Source organism: Pristis pectinata, chromosome 43, assembly GCF_009764475.1.
Source record: "Pristis pectinata isolate sPriPec2 chromosome 43, sPriPec2.1.pri, whole genome shotgun sequence".
Lineage (NCBI taxonomy): Eukaryota > Metazoa > Chordata > Chondrichthyes > Rhinopristiformes > Pristidae > Pristis > Pristis pectinata.
Window position 1 is genome coordinate 503,072 of NC_067446.1, and position 18,679 is coordinate 521,750.

The 18,679-nt window shown below is 56.5% G+C and overlaps 1 protein-coding gene across 1 annotated transcript in view; it reads left to right on the forward strand.

The window, feature by feature from the left end:
• cntn5 (contactin 5) overlaps window positions 1-17,055 on the forward strand; it is a 58,457-nt gene extending 41,402 nt beyond the window's left edge. The window contains exons 12-24 of the mRNA XM_052008987.1: window positions 723-870; window positions 3,121-3,248; window positions 3,748-3,923; window positions 4,359-4,479; window positions 6,851-7,009; window positions 8,955-9,104; window positions 9,548-9,618; window positions 9,921-10,155; window positions 11,153-11,262; window positions 11,509-11,695; window positions 11,821-11,933; window positions 13,489-13,657; window positions 13,805-17,055. Coding sequence (XP_051864947.1) covers window positions 723-870; window positions 3,121-3,248; window positions 3,748-3,923; window positions 4,359-4,479; window positions 6,851-7,009; window positions 8,955-9,104; window positions 9,548-9,618; window positions 9,921-10,155; window positions 11,153-11,262; window positions 11,509-11,695; window positions 11,821-11,933; window positions 13,489-13,657; window positions 13,805-13,896 — 1,859 coding nt within the window. The 3' untranslated portion in view covers window positions 13,897-17,055. The remainder of the gene's footprint in view (window positions 1-722; window positions 871-3,120; window positions 3,249-3,747; window positions 3,924-4,358; window positions 4,480-6,850; window positions 7,010-8,954; window positions 9,105-9,547; window positions 9,619-9,920; window positions 10,156-11,152; window positions 11,263-11,508; window positions 11,696-11,820; window positions 11,934-13,488; window positions 13,658-13,804) is intronic.
• Window positions 17,056-18,679: the final 1,624 nt, after the last annotated feature.

Here is an 18,679-nt window from a genome sequence, read left to right on the forward strand (position 1 = left end):
TGTGTGTGTGTGGGACCTGTCCCCCAGTGAGGGTCAGTGTGTGTGTGGGACCCGTCCCCCAGTGAGGGTCAGTGTGTGTGTGTGGGACCCGTCCCCCAGTGAGGGTCAGTGTGTGTGTGTGGGACCCGTCCCCCAGTGAGGGTCAGTGTGTGTGTGTGGGACCCGTCCCCCAGTGAGGGTCAGTGTGTGTACGACCCGTCCCCCAGTGAGGGTCAGTGTGTGTGTGGGACCCGTCCCCCAGTGAGGGTCAGTGTGTGTGTGTGGGACCCGTCCCCCAGTGAGGGTCAGTGTGTGTGGGACCTGTCCCCCAGTGAGGGTCAGTGTGTGTGGGACCTGTCCCCCACTGAGGGTCAGTGTGTGTGTGGGACCCGTCCCCCAGTGAGGGTCAGTGTGTGTGTGGGACCCGTCCCCCAGTGAGGGTCAGTGTGTGTGTGTGGGACCTGTCCCCCAGTGAGGGTCAGTGTGTATGTGGGACCCGTCCCCCAGTGAGGGTCAGTGTGTGTGTGGGACCCGTCCCCCAGTGAGGGTCAGTGTGTGTGTGGGACCCGTCCCCCAGTGAGGGTCAGTGTGTGTGTGTGGGACCTGTCCCCCAGTGAGGGTCAGTGTGTATGTGGGACCCGTCCCCCAGTGAGGGTCAGTGTGTGTATGGGACCTGTCCCCCAGTGAGGGTCAGTGTGTGTGTGGGACCTGACACTATTTACAATTCCCACATCTCTTCACAGCCTCTGCTCCAAGCTTTGAATTGAATCCACTGCAGAGAGATATCCTGGTCTGTGTGGGACACGACCTCCTCATCGAGTGCAAACCGAAATCTTCTCCCAAGGCATCTCTCAGCTGGAGCAAGGGTCGGAAACCTTTGGTCGATGCAAGGTAATGGACTGAAAGCCTGATAAAGTACGAATCGATGCCTTCAGCTTGACTCACAAACCTCTCTCTCACCTCATGTTATCTGTTTAGTTGAACAGAGGTTTATTTAAATATTTACTATATAACATAATCTCCAGCAGAATATTCAGAAAATTTGAATTAATACACTGCTGACCCTATCCAGGACACAGTCCAGCCCCAGTCCAGCCCCTACAACTCCCACCAGTCCAAGAAGGCCTCCAGAGAGCCAGCAGACACCGTGTGCTCCATCTCCAGGGACACCCAGGCACAGTTATGTTCTGGGCTTGGACACCCCACTGCCTGGTCCTGTGAATGGCCACCTTGGCCAGGCCCAGAAGCAGCTGACGAGGACATCCCTGAGTGGCTCATCCACCTCTGTAGAAAGTGCTCATAGATCAGGAGTGTAGGGCTGAAGTCCAACCCAGGGTCAGACACAGGGTGAAGCTCCCTCCACACCGTCCCATCACACACTCCCGGGGTCAGACACAGGGTGAAGCTCCCTCCGCACCATCCCATCGCACACTCCCGGGGTCAGACACAGGGTGAAGCTCCCTCCGCACCGTCCCATCACACACTCCCGGGGTCAGACACAGGGTGAAGCTCCCTCCACACCATCCCATCACACACTCCCGGGGTCAGATATGGAGTGAAGCTCCCTCCACACCGTCCCATCACACACTCCCGGGGTCAGACACAGGGTGAGGCTCCCTCCACACCGTCCCATCACAAACTCCCGGGGTCAGATATGGAGTGAAGCTCCCTCCACACTGTCTCATCACACACTCCCGGGGTAAGATGCAGAGTGAAGCTCCCTCCACACCGTCCCATCACACACTCCCATGGTCAGACACAAAATGGTGTTTGAACCCTTGGCTTTCGATCTTGGAGGGTGAGGATGTGACCCACTCAGGTGTTCCCCAGTAGAATAAGCCCCAGATCTTTAACCGAGACTTGTGGGAGTTTAGAAGAACGAGGGGTGACCTTATTGAAAAATTTTATGTATTTCATGTGTGGAGTTGTGAGTATGTGGAAGTTAACTGTAAGTTGGAGGTGTGATGCCCAATGAAGGTCTGCAATCTCTGCTGAAAGGGGATGTTATTTGTCCATCGGGTCAAAAGAGGAGATGGCTCAGTGCTCTAGTGACAGATTCCCCCATTCTAATTGGCTCCTGGAAGCTCTGTTCATTGCCCAGGGGTCAGCATTCCTGCACATGATCCATAGCCTTGGTGATAAGAATGATTTGGGGTTTGCATGTGACACAGGGTTCAGTTCTGGCCACTGTCTGTAAGGAGTTTGTACATTCTCCCCATGTCTGTGTGGGTTTCCTCCGGGTGCTCCGGTTTCCTCCCATATTCTAAAGACGTACAGGTTAGGAAGTTGCGGGCGTGCTATGTTGGCACCGGAAGCGTGGCAACACTTGTGGGCTGCCCTCAGGACACTCGATGTACATGTAACTAATATCTTAAGCCCCACTCCCCAGACCAGCCAGTAGCCTGCTGTTCCCATTCCCCATCCCCTGCTCCACGCTGGACTCTGTGCACTGCTGAAGCTTCTGTGGATCAGAGAGAGGGGTTTGGGCATGGCCCCTGTTACTGTCGCACAGGTAACTGGGCAAGGCATGGTGCTGACAGGTCACTGGCCCACCAGATCCTGCCCCGTTGACAGTGAGTTACTGTCTCAGCTGCCTCTTAGCAAGCTGAGGGCGTTTGGGAGAAGTGCTGCACACTTTCTGGACTGATGTTCAGGCGGACCGATAGATCGGTGATCATTATTGATTCTCAGAACTCCGATAGTGACTTCCTCTTCATTTCACAGTCAAATTATTAATCGCTGTAGGACCCAGTGTGTGTGTCTCAGTGTTGGGCCCTGTACACCGTGTGTGTGTGTGTGTCGCAGTGCAGGACCCTGTACACCACGTGCGTGTGTGTGCGTGGCAGCGTCTGTGGGGAGAGAAACAGCCACACCTCAGCTCGAAGGCCTGCTGAGTGTCTCCAGTGTTTTCTGTCTCCATCTCTCTCTCGTTCTCTCTGTCTCTACCTGTTACTGTTCCTTTCCCTCCACACATTCTCCATTCCTCCCTCATTCAGATCCCCTTCTTTTGTGGGACCCCCTCTCCATCTCTGTGATAACCTGAAGGTTGAGAGTGCCCTGTTTGGACAGAGGGGACAGAGTAGGCAAGGCTGCTCGTTCTTCCTGTGTCTCACTCACCCATCTTCTTGTCTGTCTGCACAGGGTGAAGATCTCGGCAGAGGGCACACTGCACATCAGTGGTGTCACGCATGCAGATTCTGGAACGTATACCTGCAGGGCAGAGAATGTATTTGGAACGTCATCAAGCACAACCACAGTACATGTGAAAGGTAATGTCCCCACAGAACATTGTAAGGTCCTTCCGCACTGTCCCGTCACACACTCCCGGGGTCAGACACAGGGTGAAGCTCCCTCCGCACCGTCCCATCACACACTCCCGGGGTCAGACACAGGGTGAAGCTCCCTCCGCACCGTCCCATCACACACTCCCGGGGTCAGACACAGGGTGAAGCTCCCTCCGCACCGTCCCGTCACACACTCCCGGGGTCAGACACAGGGTGAAGCTCCCTCCGCACCATCCCGTCAGACACAGGGTGAAGCTCCCACCGCACCGTCCCGTCACACACTCCTGGGGTCAGACACACAGTGAAGCTCCCTCCGCACCGTCCCATCACACACTCCTGGGGCAATGACACCAATTCAGAACCACGTATGATGTTGAGAAGGTGGATCAATGCACAAGAGAGGTGGGACAGGTTTGGTGTGTGTCTGGGACACTGACACTGAACAGAGGGGCCATGTAATGTTTATACAATCCTCCTCACGCAGAGGCGACAGAAGTGGATCTGATCCCAGGAAGGATGGAGGTGACAGTGGCAGAAAGTGTGGTCCTGACCTGCAGAGTGAGTCACGATCGATCACTGCAGCCCCAGGTTCGCTGGGCGCTGAATGGGCATCCGATCAACTTTCTCACCGAGGGCAGTCACTTCGAACACATCCAAGCCGTGAGTATGAGGTGGAGAGCCTCGGGGTGAGACCCGAGCATCTCGCTCCCTCCTCACCGCCTGTCCTGCAGTGCAGCGCTCCCTCACTGCCTGTCCCACAGCGCAGCACTCCCTCACTGCCCCTCCTGCAGTGCGGTGCTCCCTCCTCACCGTCCCTCCTGCAGTGCGGCGCTCCCTCCTCACCACCCGTCCCACAGCACGGCACTCCCTCCTCACCACCCGTCCCACAGCGCGGCACTCCCTCACCGCCCCTCCCGCGGCGCTCCCTCACCACCTGTCCCACAGCGCAGCACTCCCTCACTGCCCCTCCTGCAGTGCGGTGCTCCCTCCTCACCGCCCCTCCCACAGGGCGGCGCTCCCTCCTCACCACCCATCCCACAGCCCGGCACTCCCTCACTGCCCATCCCACATTTACACTCCCTTTCTCTTGAGCAGCAACCTTCCTCTGCTGACCTCATGATCCGGGATATCCAACTGCGACACGCCGGGATCTACAGCTGCCGTGCGGACACCCCAGCCGATTCCGCCTCAGACTCCGCCGAGCTCCTGGTGCGGGGTGAGTTCCTCCATCTCCACCCCCTCCTCGCTCTCCCCCTGGTGGGAGGCAGGTGTGGCTGAGGCCTGGTCCCATCACTGGGGAAGGGGCCAAGTCCTGGACAGGGGGCCGTGGTGGACAGGTGTTACCTTGACTGGAGGTCTGTGACCAGTGATGTTCCACGGGGTCAGTGAGTCAAAGCCACATAGCACAGAAACAGGCCCTTCTGCCCAACTGGTCCATGATTCCCACCTAAGCTAGTCTCACCTGTCCACGTTTGGCCCATATCCCTCGAAACCTTTCCTATCCATGTACCTGTCCCAGTACCTTTAAAATGTTGTTGATGCACTGGGACCTCTATTGTTTGTGATGTATATAATGAGCAGGATGAAAATGTCCGTGGGCTGTTGAGTAAGTCTGCAGACGACACACTAATTGGCAGAGTTGTGGACGGTGAGGGAAGTTGTCAGAGGGTTCAGCGGGATATGGATCAGTTGGAAATGTGGGCAGAGAAATGGCAGAGGGAGTTTAATCCAGACCAGTGTGAGGTGTTGCACTTTGGGAGGTCAAATGTAAGGGGAAAGTGTACAGTGTAAATGTCGGGACTCTAAGGAGCATCGATGTAAAGGGATCTCGGGGTGTAAGTCCATAGTTCCCTGGAAGTGGCTGCACAGGTTGGTCGGGTGATAAAGAAGGTGCATGGCATGCTTGCCTTAGGTCAGGGTTTTGAGTATAAAAGTCAGGAAGTCACATAAAACTTTGGTCAGGCTGCACTTGGAGCATTGTGTATTGGTATTGGTTTATTATTGTCACTTGTACCAACGTCCAGTGAAAAACTTGTCTTGCAAACCGATCGTACAGGTCAATTCATTACACAGTGCAGTTACATTGAGTCAGTACAGAGTGCATTGAGGTAGTACAGGTAAAAACAATAACAGTACAGAGTAAAGTGTCACAGCTACAGAGAAAGTGCAGTGCGATAAGTAGCAAGGTCACAACAAGGTAGATCGTGAGGTCAGAGTCCATCTCATCATATAAGGGAACCGTTCAATAGTCTTATCACAGTGGGGTAGAAGCTGTCCTTGCCTGGTGGTCCGTGCCCTCAGGCTCCTGTATCTTCTACCCGATGGAAAAGGAGAGAAGAGAATGACCTGGGTGGGTGGGGTCTTTGATTATGCCGGCTGCTTCACCAAGACAACGAGAGGTAAAGACAGAGTCCAAGGAGGGGAGGCTGGTGTCCGTGATGCACTGGGCTGTGTCCACAGCTCTCTGCAGCTTCTTGTAGTCCTGGGCAGAGCAGTTGCCGTCCCAAGCTGTGATACATCCAGATAGGATGCTTTCTATGGTGCATCGGTAAAAGTTGGTGAGAGTCAAAGGGGACAAACTGAATTTCTTTAGCCTCCTGAGGAAGTAGAGGCATTGGTGAGCTTTCTTGGCCGTGGCATCTACATGATTTGACCAGGACAGGCTGTTGGTGATGTTCACTCCCAGGAACTTGAAGCTCTCAACCCTCTCGACCAGTGATGTAGACAGGTGCATGTACACCGCTCCCCTTCCTGAAGTCAATGACCAGCTCTTTTTCTGTTGACATTGAGGGAAAGGTTGTTGTCAATGACACCATTCCACTAAGCTCTCTATCTCCTTCCTGTACTCCGACTCATCGCTGTTTGAGATACGGCCGACAACAGTGGTATCATCTGCAAACTTGTAGATGGAGTTAGAGCAGAATCTGGCCACACAGTCATGAGTGTGTAGGGTGCAGTTCTGTGCAGTGTGCAGTTCTGGTCTCTCCATTACAGGAAGAATGTGGAGACTGTGGAGAGGGTGCAGGAGAGGTTCACCAGGATGCTGTCTGCATTAGAGGGCATGAGCTGTAAGGAGAGGTTGCACAAACTTGGGTTGTTTTCGCTGGAGCGGTGGAGGCTGAGGGAGATCTGATAGAAGGTTGTAAAATTATGAGAGGCAGAGACAGTCTGAATCTTTCTCCCAGGGTGGAAATGTGAAGTACTGGAGGGCATGGGTTTAAGGTGAGAGGAGGAAAGTTTAAAGATGATTTATGAGGTAAATTTTTTTTACACAGGGAGCGGTAGGTGCCTGGAACAGGCTGCCAGGGGTGGTGGTGGAGGCAGATACGACAGTGGCGTTCAAGAGGCATTTAGACGTGCAGGGAATGGAGGGAGGTGGACCTTGTGCAGGCAGAAGGGCCTGTTCCTGTGCTGTGTCCTGGTCCCACCTGGTGGCCCTCGTCACCAGGACGGGAGGTGGTGGGTGATCCCAGGCTTGTCCAAGGGTGGGTAGTTGGATATTGACTGGGAGGGACAGGAGGGGAGGGAAGGGAAGGGGGGCTCCCACTGAGCTGCCGACGGTCACTGACCTCTGGGTCTCTCCCTAGGACCTCCCGGACCCCCTGGCATTGTGATCGTGGAGGAGATCTCTGCCAGCACGGCCACCCTGTCGTGGAGCCATGCCCGGGACAACCACAGCCCCATCACCCACTATAACATGCAGGCTCGCAGCCCCTTCTCACTGGGCTGGCAGACCCTGCGCACAGGTAAACTCCCTCTGCTCCGCTCCCCTCCACCCTCCCTACCCCACACCCCCTCCCCACCCTCCTTCACCCTGCCCCTCCACCCCCCTCCCCGTTCCCTACTCCCCTTTCCCCTCCCTCCCTCACCCTTCCCCTCCCCACCCTCACTTCTCCCCCCTCCACCCTTCCCTCTCCCTTCTCCCCCTTCCTGTCCACCCCTCCCCCCTCACTCCACCCTTCCCCCCCCTTGTCCTCCCCTTCCCCTCCACCTGTCCCCTCCCCCACCCTTCCCCTCCCATCTTCCCCTCAACCCTTACCCCTTACCACCCTCCCTCCCCTTCCCCTCCAGCCCTCCCCCTTCCCTCCCTCCTTCCTTCCCTCCTCCACCCTTCCTCATCCTTCCCCCCACCCTTCCCCTCTCCACCCGCCCCCCCTCCATCCTTCCCACCACCCTCCCCCGTCCACCCTTCCCCCCACCCTCCTCCACCGTTCCCCTCCGTCCCCCACCCTTCCCCTCCCTAACCTCCCCTCCCTCCTCCACCCCTTCCCCCTCCCTCCTGCCCACCTCCCCCTTCCTTTCCAACCTCCACCCCTTCCCCCTCCCTCTTCCATCCTTCCCACCTCCAACCTTCCCCCCCTCCTGCATCCTTCCCCCTCCCTCCCTCCTCCACCCTTCCCCCTCTACCTCCCCCCACCCCGCCACTTCTCCGCGCAGCTCTGCATCTTGTCTATATCCTGTTGTAACCTACGACAACCTGCTACACGATCCACACCACCTCCAACCTTCGCGTCATCAGCAAACTTACTAACCCATCCCTCCACTTCCTCATCCAAGTCATTTATAAACATCACAAAGAGCAGGGGTCCCAGAACAGATCCCTGCGGAACACCACCGGTCACCGACCTCCGGGCAGAATACGCTCCATCTACCACCACCCTCTGTCTTCTGTAGGCGAGCCAATTCCAAATCCACACAGCCAAGTTCCAGGGATCCCAGGCCTCATGACTTTCTGGATGAGCCTACCATGGGGAACCTTGTCAAACACTTCAGTAAAGTCCATATACACCACATCCACCGCTCTCCCTTCATCAACTTGTTTAGTCACCTGCTCGAAAAACTCAATTAGGCTCGTGAGGCACGACCTGCCCCTCAAAGCCATGCTGACTATCCCTAATAAGTCTATGCTTCTCCAAATGCTCATAAATCCTCTCCCTAAGAATCCTCTCCTATAGCTTGCCCACCACTGACATAAGACTCACTGGTCTATAATTCCCAGGATTATCCCTATTACCTTTCTTGAACATTTGCCATCCTCCAATCATCTGGCACCACTCCTGTGGCCGGGGGGGGGGTGGGGGGGATGCAAAGATCATCCTCTCCCTCACCTCCTCTATACCAGCACCCCCCCCCCACCATCCCCGTTGCCCACTCTGACACTCTACCTCCCTGTTGCCCCCCCACTTCCATCACTTGCTCCCCCTCTAACTCCCCCACATTGCCCTCTTATACTCCCATTGCTGCCCTCTAGCTCCCCCAGTGCCCTTGACCCCCTCCCCTCACCCTTACATTTGATCTCTCGGCTCATCACCACCCTACCCTCCATCTTCTGCTCCCACCCCCACCATCCCTCCCTCTCCATCCCTCCTCCCTGGGAGTTAAAATGTTGGAAGGGGGAGGGTGTGGGGGGGGGGGCAGGATGGTGAACAGGGTGTGGAGGATGTGGGATGGATTGATTCGGGGGGGAGGGTGGTGGAGGGTTTGGTGGGGGGTAGCTGGGATGGAGGGAGCTGGAGAGAGGTTGGAGGGACTGGGCGTGGGCCAGAGGTGGAGAGTGAGGGATGGATCAGCGGGTGGTGGGGTTGAGGCAATGCTGTGGGTGGGGCTGGGCTCCGGTTCACTTGGGAGGAGTGGGTGTAACGGGGTGTCTGTCTGTGTACGCGTGTCTGGTGCATGTGTGTGTGCCAACAGTGCCCGAGACGATCACAGGCGACCTGGAGTCGGCCACAGCCACCGCCCTCCACCCCTGGGTCGACTATGAGTTCCGGGTGGTCGCCACCAACGCCATCGGAACTGGGGACCCGAGCGTCCCGTCCCGGGTGATCCGCACGCAGGAAGCTGGTAGGTGGGGAGCTTGATACTGGGACCTCCCCACTCCCTCCCCCACCCCTGCCCACCTACACCCCTCCCCCCACATCCCTCCCTCCCTCCACACCCCTGCTCAACTACGCCCCTCCTTCCCCATACATCCCTTCCTGCACCCCTCCCTCCCTCCTTCCCCCTCACCACCTACATTGCTTCCCCTACACCCCCCTCCCCACACCCTTCCCCACCTACACCCTTCCCCAGCTACACCCATCCCCACCTACACTCATCCCTCCCTACATCTCTCCCCCCTACAGCCCCCACCTACACCAACCCCCTCCCCCCAACACCCATCTCTCCCTACACCCCCTCCTTACCTATACCCCCCCCCCCCCCCCCCCCCCCGTGTGCCAGTGTCGTGCTGGGTCTCTGCCTGTGCCATGTTCCCGGCCGCACTGACACTGATTTCCTCTCCCCAGTGCCCTCAGTGGCCCCGGCCAACGTGAGCGGTGGAGGAGGTCGGCGGGGGGAGCTGGTGATTGCCTGGGAGGTACGTGTGGTGAGGGACAGGGGTCTGTGCAGGGTGGGGTTTGGTCACATTGACGGGCGGGTGGGTTGGGGGGTATGTGTGGAGGTTCAGGTGGGGTGGGTGGGTGGGAGTGGGTGCAGGCTGGGCTGGGGGTCGGGGAGGGTCTGGACCAGTGGCTGTGTCTGGGGCAGTGCTGGGGACGTGCCCGTGCCGTGGGACCGGTGATGGGGGACAGCTCCGCTGTGTGATGAGGGGGTTGGGGGGCGCAGGAGGTGCAGCTCGCCACACTCCCAGGAACTCATCCGTTTCTCCTGTCGGATTAGCCGGTGTCGGAGGAGTTCCAGCACGGACAGGGCTTCGGCTACATCGTGGCCTTCAGACCCAACGGCACCCGAGCCTGGAGAGAGGCAATGGTGGCAGCGACCAGCACCTGCCGATACGTCTACCAGGATGACAGCCTGCAGCCCCTCACCCTCTTCCAGGTGAAGGTCGGTGTCTACAACAACAAGGGCGACGGACCCTTCAGCCCCGTCACCTTGGTCTACTCTGCAGAGGCAGGTGAGTCCCTGGGCAAGGAGCCCACCCAGGAGGTCACCAGGCGCGAAGCAGTGATGGGGAGCAGGAAGCCCGGCTGATTCCCTCCCAGTGATGGGGACGTGCTGTTGAGAGGCTGGACAGGTCGGGTCTGTATTCCTTGGAGTTTAGAAGAATGAGGGGTGACCTTATTCAAACGGAGAAGATCCTGAGGGGGTTTGACGGGGCAGATGTCGGACGTTTCCTCATGAACAAGGGGACACGGTCTTTCACAATCAGGCTCTGTAAAATTTCTTCTCACAGCTTTCACGGAGAATCACTACCCTCTTGGTATTTAATGTGGAGGTAGCTAAGTGCTTGATAGATCAGAGGACTGAGGGCTGTGGGATCTGGTGGAGAGGAGATGTCCCATTCCTGCTCCCACTTCCTTGTGTACGGTGTTGGACTGGGGAGCAAACGTCAGGTGCACGTGGCAGGCGAGAAGGTTAGTGGTACATTGGGCCTCATTGCAAGAGGAGTGGAGTACAGGAGCAAAGTTGTCCGGTGCCGTGTTGAGATCACACCTGGAGCAGTGCGTGCAGACTTGGCAGAAGGATGGTGGGGCAGACCGCCAGACTGGTTCCAGGGACGGCAGGACCATTGTGTGAGGAGGGATGGGGTTGACTGAGCCTGTTATCTGTGAGAGTGAGAGCAGGTCTCAGACTGGATGTGGGACGGTTTCTCCTGACCTGGGGTGGGGGCACAGTCTGAGGGTACGGACGGAGACGAGAAATTCCTTGGAGGGTGGTGAAGGTGTGGAATTCTCCACCGGAGAGGCCAAGTCACTGAATCTGTTTGAGGAGATGGACGGATTTCTGGATACGGAGGGCACCAAGGGGTACAGGGAGAGAGCGGGCAGGATCAGCACTGGTTGTACTGACTGGTGGAGCAGGCTTGACCCTCTCAACAGGTGGGTCACCAGAGGGAGGGAGCAGCCTTCGGGACGTCTGGCAGATTACGCTCTGTGTTACCACCCTTCCAGAACCAGAGACGGCGCCCTCCAACGTCACCGCCACCAGTCTCTCAGCTTCAGAAGTCCTGGTGTCCTGGGAGAGTCTGCCCGAGAGATCTCGCCCACCGCAGGGGTATCAGGTACCGAGTGTTGTTGTGGTCTGAGCCTGGGCTGCCGGAGCACAACGCTGTGGGGGAGGGGGGGGAAGCAGGGAGTGGCAGCAGTGAGTGTGCGGCACGGGAGGGGAGTGCCATGGGAGGGGCAGCGATGAGGGAGTGCGCATTGTGGGAGGCGTGGCAGTGAGGAGGGAGCACTGCGCCGCAGGAGGGGCAGCAGTGAGGAGGGAGTGCCGTGCTGCCCTTTGTGAGCCTCTCTGTGTACTGCAGGTCAGCGTGTGGATGGACTCCGCGTCGCAGCACTCAGTGCGGATGGTGAGCACCGGCGGGAACACCTCCTCGCTGCTGGTGGACGGGTTGGAGGGACACACCAGCTACCGGGTCAGCGTGAGGGCTTTCAACACCGCTGGCTCTGGCCCCTCCAGCCCACCGAGCCTCGTCACCACCAAGAAATCACGTAAGCACCTTCCTCCTGCCACTGAAGCCTGGGGAACGTTTTCCGGTCTGATTCCCCATCTGCCCCACACTCAGGGGAACCCCGTTCCCTTCCCACCCCGACTAACGTCCCATCTGTTGTTCCAGCCCCCAGGCAGGCCCCTCACAACCTGAGGTGGCATCAGGACGGCTCCTCCGTGTCGCTGGGATGGGACCCCGTGCGGAACCAGGACAACGAGTCGGAAGTGGCGGGATACAAGGTGAAGGGATGGGAGCGGTGGTCACTCCGTGACCTCTCACCCTGGGGTCTCATTAATGGATGGAGCTGGTCAGGGCGGAGGGAGTGAGGCAAGGCGGTGAAGTCCATGGTGTCCGAAGAAGGCAGCGAGTAGTGGGACTTATCCTGGCTGGAGGTCCGAGACCAGTGGTGCTCCACAGGGATCCGTGCTGGGACCTCTGCTGTCTGTGATGTAGATTAATGACCTGGATGGTGATGGGTGGTTGGTAAGTTCGTCAATGACACAAAGGTTGGTGGTGTCGTGGATAGCGTAGAAGGTTGCCAAAGGATACGGTGGGCTATGGATCAGTTGTATGGGCAGAGAAATGGCAGATGGAGTTTAACCCGGCCAAGTGTGAGGTGTTGCGCTTTGGGAGATCAGATGTGAAGGGACAGAACAGTGTTAATGACAGGACCCTTAACAGAGTTAATGTACAGAGGGATCTTGGGGTCCAAGTCCATCGCTCCCTGAAAGTGGCTGCACAGGTTGATAGGGGCGGTAAGGAAGGCGTACGGCATACTTGCCTTTATTAGTCGAGGCACTGAGTTCAAGAGTCAGGAGGCTAAGTTGCAGCTTTATGAAACTGGTTCAGCCACATCTGGAGTATTGTATTCAGTTCTGGTCACCCCATTACAGGAAGGTTGTGGAGGCTTTGCAGAGGGTGCAGAAGAGGTTCACCAGGCTGGATCAGAGGGCATGAGCTAAAACGAGAGGTTGGACAAACTTGGGTTGTTTTCCCTAGAGCGGCGGAGGCTGAGGGGAGACCTGATTGATAGAGGTTTATAAGATTATGTGAGGCACAGATAGAGTAGACAGCCGGTATCTTTCTCCCCCAGGGTGAAAATGTCTCATACCAGAGGGCGTGCATTTAAGGTGAGAGGGGGTAAGTTCAAAGATGTGCAGGGCAGGTTTATTTTTTACAGGGAGCGGTGGCTGCCTGGAATGTGCTGCCAAGGGTGGGGGTAGAGGCAGATACAATGGAGGGGTTTAAGAATCTCTTAGACAGGCCTATGGATGTGCAGGGAATGGAGCGGGATGGACATTGAGCAGGCAAGAGGGTTTAGTTTAGTTTAGTTAGGCATTTAACTACGAGTTGAATTAGTTTGGCACAACATGGTGGACCACAGGGCCTGTTCCTGTGCTGTGTTCGGAGAGGACATACTTACCTTCACTATAAGAGCAGGGTGGGAAGGAACAACTGTATGAAACGTCGCCATACTGCATGCAGTGCCAGTCACCACACCACAGGAAGGGTGTGACAGCGCTGGAGAGGGTGCAGAGGGTTCACCAGGGTGTCGCCTGGGACAGAGCATCTCAGTCACGAGGAGAGACCGGAGAGGCTGGGTCTGTTCTCCCTGGAGCGGAGGAGGCTGACGGAGGTGTACAAAAAGCTGCAGGGGATGGGTGACAGTGAGAGAGAGTCGGCAGGTCATGAGCTGCTTCACGATGCACAACTGTTCCACAGGTGGGGGTGGGATCCGGGAGAGGGGGGTGGGTTCGCCACGCTGTCGGTGACTGACTGACGTCTCTGCCCCAGGTGCTGTACCAGAGGGAGGGGCAGGCCCAGAGTGAGGTGGTGGAGACGAGGGAGACGGCCGCCGTGGTCCCACTGCCACACGACGGAGTCTACATCATCCGGGTGCGGACGGTCAGCGAGGGGGGGGACGGAGCCAGCAGCCCCCAGATCAGAGTCTCCCTGTCCCCAGGTACGTCTGTCTGCTTCCTTCTCCTTCCTCCTCCCCACCCCCCACTCTCCCTGCCCTTCACTTTGCCCCTCCCCTTCATTCACTCCCACCGCCCGTTTCCTTTCTCTCCCTCACCCCGCTCTGATCTCACTCCTCTCTCTTCCCCAGGTGCCGACGCCAACTCCTGTGCTCCCCCTCCAGCCTCGCCCACCTCAGTGACCCTCATCCTGGCCCTGGTGCTTCCCTCAGCCTCCTGGTAGTCTTGGGCTGGGGGGGAGAGGATCCTCACCTCGCCCTCCGCTGGAAGGATCTCAAGCTCACGGTAACCTCCAACCAGACCATCCTCAGCCTCCGCCGGGTGCAGAGACCGGGCCACGGTCACTAACGTGGGGAAGGGGTTGCCCTAGCCTGGCTGGACCATGGGCTCCCACCCCAACCCCAGCCGACCCCAGGGCATGGCTGCTTGACCCATGCACTCTGACCTCAACTCACTCCCCCTCCCCTCCCCAGGTCCTCAGTCCGATCCAGACAGAACCATTCCGCCCACCTTGCCCGGCCGGTTCAGAGGCTGTAACCCCCACCGCCGATGTTCAGGGGTGGGAAGCATTCACACCCACCTCCCTCTGCCTACACTGTCTGTCTCACTCCCTCCCGTTCTGGGCCAAGCTCTGTTACCATGGACACGCAGCCCGGAGCGGAACGCTGCGCCAGTGCTGAAGGAGAAACAGATTAAATTAGTTTATTTATAAAACCAGTTGCTGGCAGGAGACTGATCTGTGTGTCTCTGAGTGTGTGTGTGTGTGTGTGTGTGTGTGTGTGTCTGAGTATGTCTGAGTGTGTGCGCGCGCGTGCGCGCTTGAGCGTGTGTGTCTGAGCGTGTCTGTGCACATGAGTGTGTGTGTGTCTGAGAGTGTGTGTGTGCACATAAGCGTGTGTGTCTGAGCGTGTGTGTCTGTGCACATGAGCGTGTGTGTGTGCACGAGTGTGTGTGTGTGTCTGATTGTGTGTGTGAGTGTGTATATGTCTGGTTGTGTGTGTGTGTGTGTGTCTGAGAGAGTGTGTGTCTGTGTGCGCATGCGCGCTTTGCTCAGAACCCCCAGCTCCTTGGCGGGACAGGGCAGTCTCCATGGGTTGACCCCTGGTTTATGCTGCCCTGGGCTGCTGGCCCGACCACACCACCCTTGCTCACAACCCACTCAAAGGGCTCGAGGGACTGAGTTATGGAGAGAGGTTGGGACGGTTTTCCTTGGAGCATAGGAGACTGAGGGGTGATCTTATAGAGGTGTATAAAACCATGAGGGGCACAGGCAGGGTGAATGTACACAGTCTTTTTCCCAGGGTGGGGAATTGAGAACTGGAGGGCGTAGGTTTAAGCTGAGGGGGGAGAGATTTAATAGGAACCTGAGGGGCAACTTTTTCACCCGGAGGGTGGTGAATACATGGAACGAGCTGCCAGAGGAAGTGGGTGAGGCAGGTACATTAACAACGTTTAAACGATACTTGGACAGGTATCTGGATAAGAAAGGTTGGGAGGGATATGGGCAAATGGGACTGGCTTAGATGGGAATCTTGGTCAGCACAGACCGGTTGGGCCGAAGGGCCTGTTTCCAGTACGACTCTATAGGGAGCAGAGGGTCCTCCCGGCGGGTGTGCGAGGGGTCGACTGGGTGTGAGAGCGCAGCTCGCGAATGTGCAGGGCGGCGGAGGGACTCAAGAGTGGGTGGGGGAGACGAGACCTGGTGGGTTCGAGGCGCCAAAGCCCCCGCCTGAAGGAGCGCCGCGCACGACCTGGGAGGGGATCACATTGCTGTTTGTGGGATCTTGCTGTGCACCAGTATGCCCGCTGCCTGTCCCAGCGTCGGGACCAGCACGGAGTGCAGTGGACGCGATCCTCCTGCCCAACAGTGGGACAGTGGCATCCTCTGCTGGCCGAGCCTCGCCACTGCATGTTCCACACGGTCCCCAAACATCCCGGGACAGAGGGAGAGAGGATCTTCCCTCCGTCCACAGGAAGTGTCCCGAGGAACGTCCCAGGACACAAACTGAACCCCAGCCACATCCGGATGTTTCCACACAGTCGAGAAACACACACAAGATGCAGGGAGCATCGACGGAGGGAAATAAACAGTCGACGTTTCGAGCCGAGACCCTTCATCGAGACTCTGTCCCTGCACAGCTGAGTCACGGAGCATGAGAATTCCAGAGGTCGGTGCTCAAGGAATGACGGAGACCAGGGCATTGTGAGCCTTCGGTCCAATACTTCCCGAGCCACAGGTGACCGGGCCTTCGATCCCTCCTGGGAACTGGCACACTTACTGTTCACCAGGGTCTCCTCAGCAAACCTCTCCACCATGGCCCCCAGGATTAGTTAGAAGTCCCCTAAGCCAAGGAGAACCATAGTCACCCCTCCCCTTGACACTGCCCCATCTCAAACTCCCAGTGACAATTACCTTTGCTCCCGGCCACTGAGTCTTCCATGAACCCGTTCCTGTTTTCCATTGGGTTCCAGGGGCTTTCACTTCCCAGATCGGGCTCATCACAGGCTGTGCAGACGTACAGTACGGAAACAGGCCCTTCGGCCCACCATGTCCATGCCGACCTTTCTGCTCCCCATCCACGCTGATCCCATTTGCCCGCATTAGGACCGTATCCTTCATGCCTTGCCTACTGTCTAAAACCCTCTTAAACCTCGTAATGATATCCAATCCTCTGGGAAGATATTCCAGCCATAAACTGCTCTGTTTAAAAAAACTTTCCCCTCAAATCCTCCAAAACTTCCTCTCACAAACCTGTCCCCCTTTGTCTTTGGTACCCCTACCCTGGGGAAAAGGTTCTGACTATCCCCCACATCTACACCTCGTCTCGTGCACTTCCATCGGGTCACCTCCTCTTCCGGCCTCCGTCACTCCAGGGAAAACAAGCCCGGCCTGTCCGGTCTCTCCCTGCAACTAAAGTGCTCCAGTCCAGGCAACATCCCGGTGAATCTCCCCGGCACAACCACCTCCTTCCCACAGTGTGGTGACCAGGAATGCACACAAGCACCCTAGCTACACACGCTACCATGTTCAGGGAACCATGGATTTGTACCTCTGTTCATCAACATTCCTTACTGCCCTACCATTTACTGTACAACTCGTGCCCCTAGTGGACTTTGCAAAACACATCACCTCACACTTGTTGGGATTAAATTCCATCTGCCAATGCTCCACCCAACTTTCCAGTTGCTGTAGCCTTGGACAACTTTCCTCACTGCCCACACTACCACCAGTTTCCAAGTGATAGGGTCATACAGCACAGAAGCAGGCCCTTCGGCCCAAGATTCCCATCTAAACTGGTCCCATTTGCCCATGTTAGGCCCATATCCTGCTGAACCTTTCCTATCCATGTACATCCAAGTGTCTTTTAAATGTTAATGTACCTGCTTCAAACACTTTCCCGGCAGCTTGTTCCATGTACTGACTACCCTGTGTATGGAAAATCTTGCCCCCCCGCCCCCCAAGATCCCTTTAAATTTTTCCCCTCTCACCTTAAACCTATGCCCTCTAGTTTTTGATTGCCTTTCCCTGGGAAACAGACTGAGTGCATTCACCCTATCTATGCCCCTCATGATTTTATACACCTCTGTAAGGTCACCCCTCAGTCTCCTACTCTCCAAGGAATAAAGTTCTAGACTGCCCAACCTCTCCCTGTAACTCAGGCCCTCAAGTTCTGGCAACAGTTTTGTAAATCTCTGCACGTATAGGAGGGCGACCAGAACTGTCCACACCTCCAGGTGCAGCCTCACTAACGTCCTGTACACCTGCAACATAACTCCCCAACTCCTCTACTCGACGCCCTGACTGATGAAGGCCAGCGTGCAAAATGCCTTCTTCACCGCCCTGTCTACCTGTGACTCCACTTTCAGCAAACTGTGTACCTGAACTCTGTTCCATAAAACTCCCGGGGCCCTACCGTTCACTGTGAAAGTCCTACCCTGGTTTGACTTCCCAAAATGCAACACCTCGCACTTATCCCAAATGAATGCATTTGCCGACCCTCGGCCCACTGACCCAGCTGATCAAGATGCCCCTGTAATTTTTGATAACCTTCATTGTCTACCATACCACCTGTTTTTTGTACCATCCATAAACGTACTAACCAGGCCTGAGACATTCTCATCCAGATTGTTTACATAAATAACAAAGGTCCTGGCGGCGAGCCCTGAGGCACACACTCATCCCTGGCCTCCGGATCAATCTCCCACCATCACCCTCTGCTTCCTACCATTGAGCCAAATGCGAATCCGGTCCACTAGCTCTCCCTGCATCCCCTGCAATCCAACCTTCCAGACTAGCCTGCCACGCCGGACCCCGTCAAAGGCCTTGGTAAAGTCCATATCGACGACAAAGTCCCCCGCCCTCATCTACCCTTGATAACCTCTTCAAAAAACTCTAACAGATTTGTCAGACACGATTTCCTTCGCACAAAGCCGTGTTGACTGTCCTGAATCAGTTCTCGCCTATCCAAATGCTGATAGATCCCGTCCTTCAGAATCCCCTCCAGTAACATGTAATGAATTGATCTGTACGATCGGTTTGCAAGACAAGTTTTCCACTGGACCTCGGTACAAGCGACAATAATAAACCAATACCAATTCCTTACCCACCACTGATGCCAGACTCACCAGCCTGTAGTTCCCTGGCTTGTCTTTGCCGCCCTTCTTAAATAACGGCACCGCATCAGCCACCCTCCAGTCTTCGGGAACTTCACCTGTGGCTAAAGATGAAGCAAATATGTCTGCAAGGGCCTTCACGACTTCTTCCCCAGCTTCCCACAAGGCCCAAAGATGCTTTAAGACCGCTGCAGTAATTCGTGTGTGGTCCAAGACACCATCACTCATTTGCCTCAACTCCCTAGCATCCAAGATCTTCACAGGAAAAACTGATCTCACCCATCTCCTGTGGCTCCACACACACACACAGCCACATTACTCTTTAAGGGGACCCATCTTCTCTTTCGCCACCCTATTACTCCTAATATAGCTGTCGAATCTCTTGGGAGTTG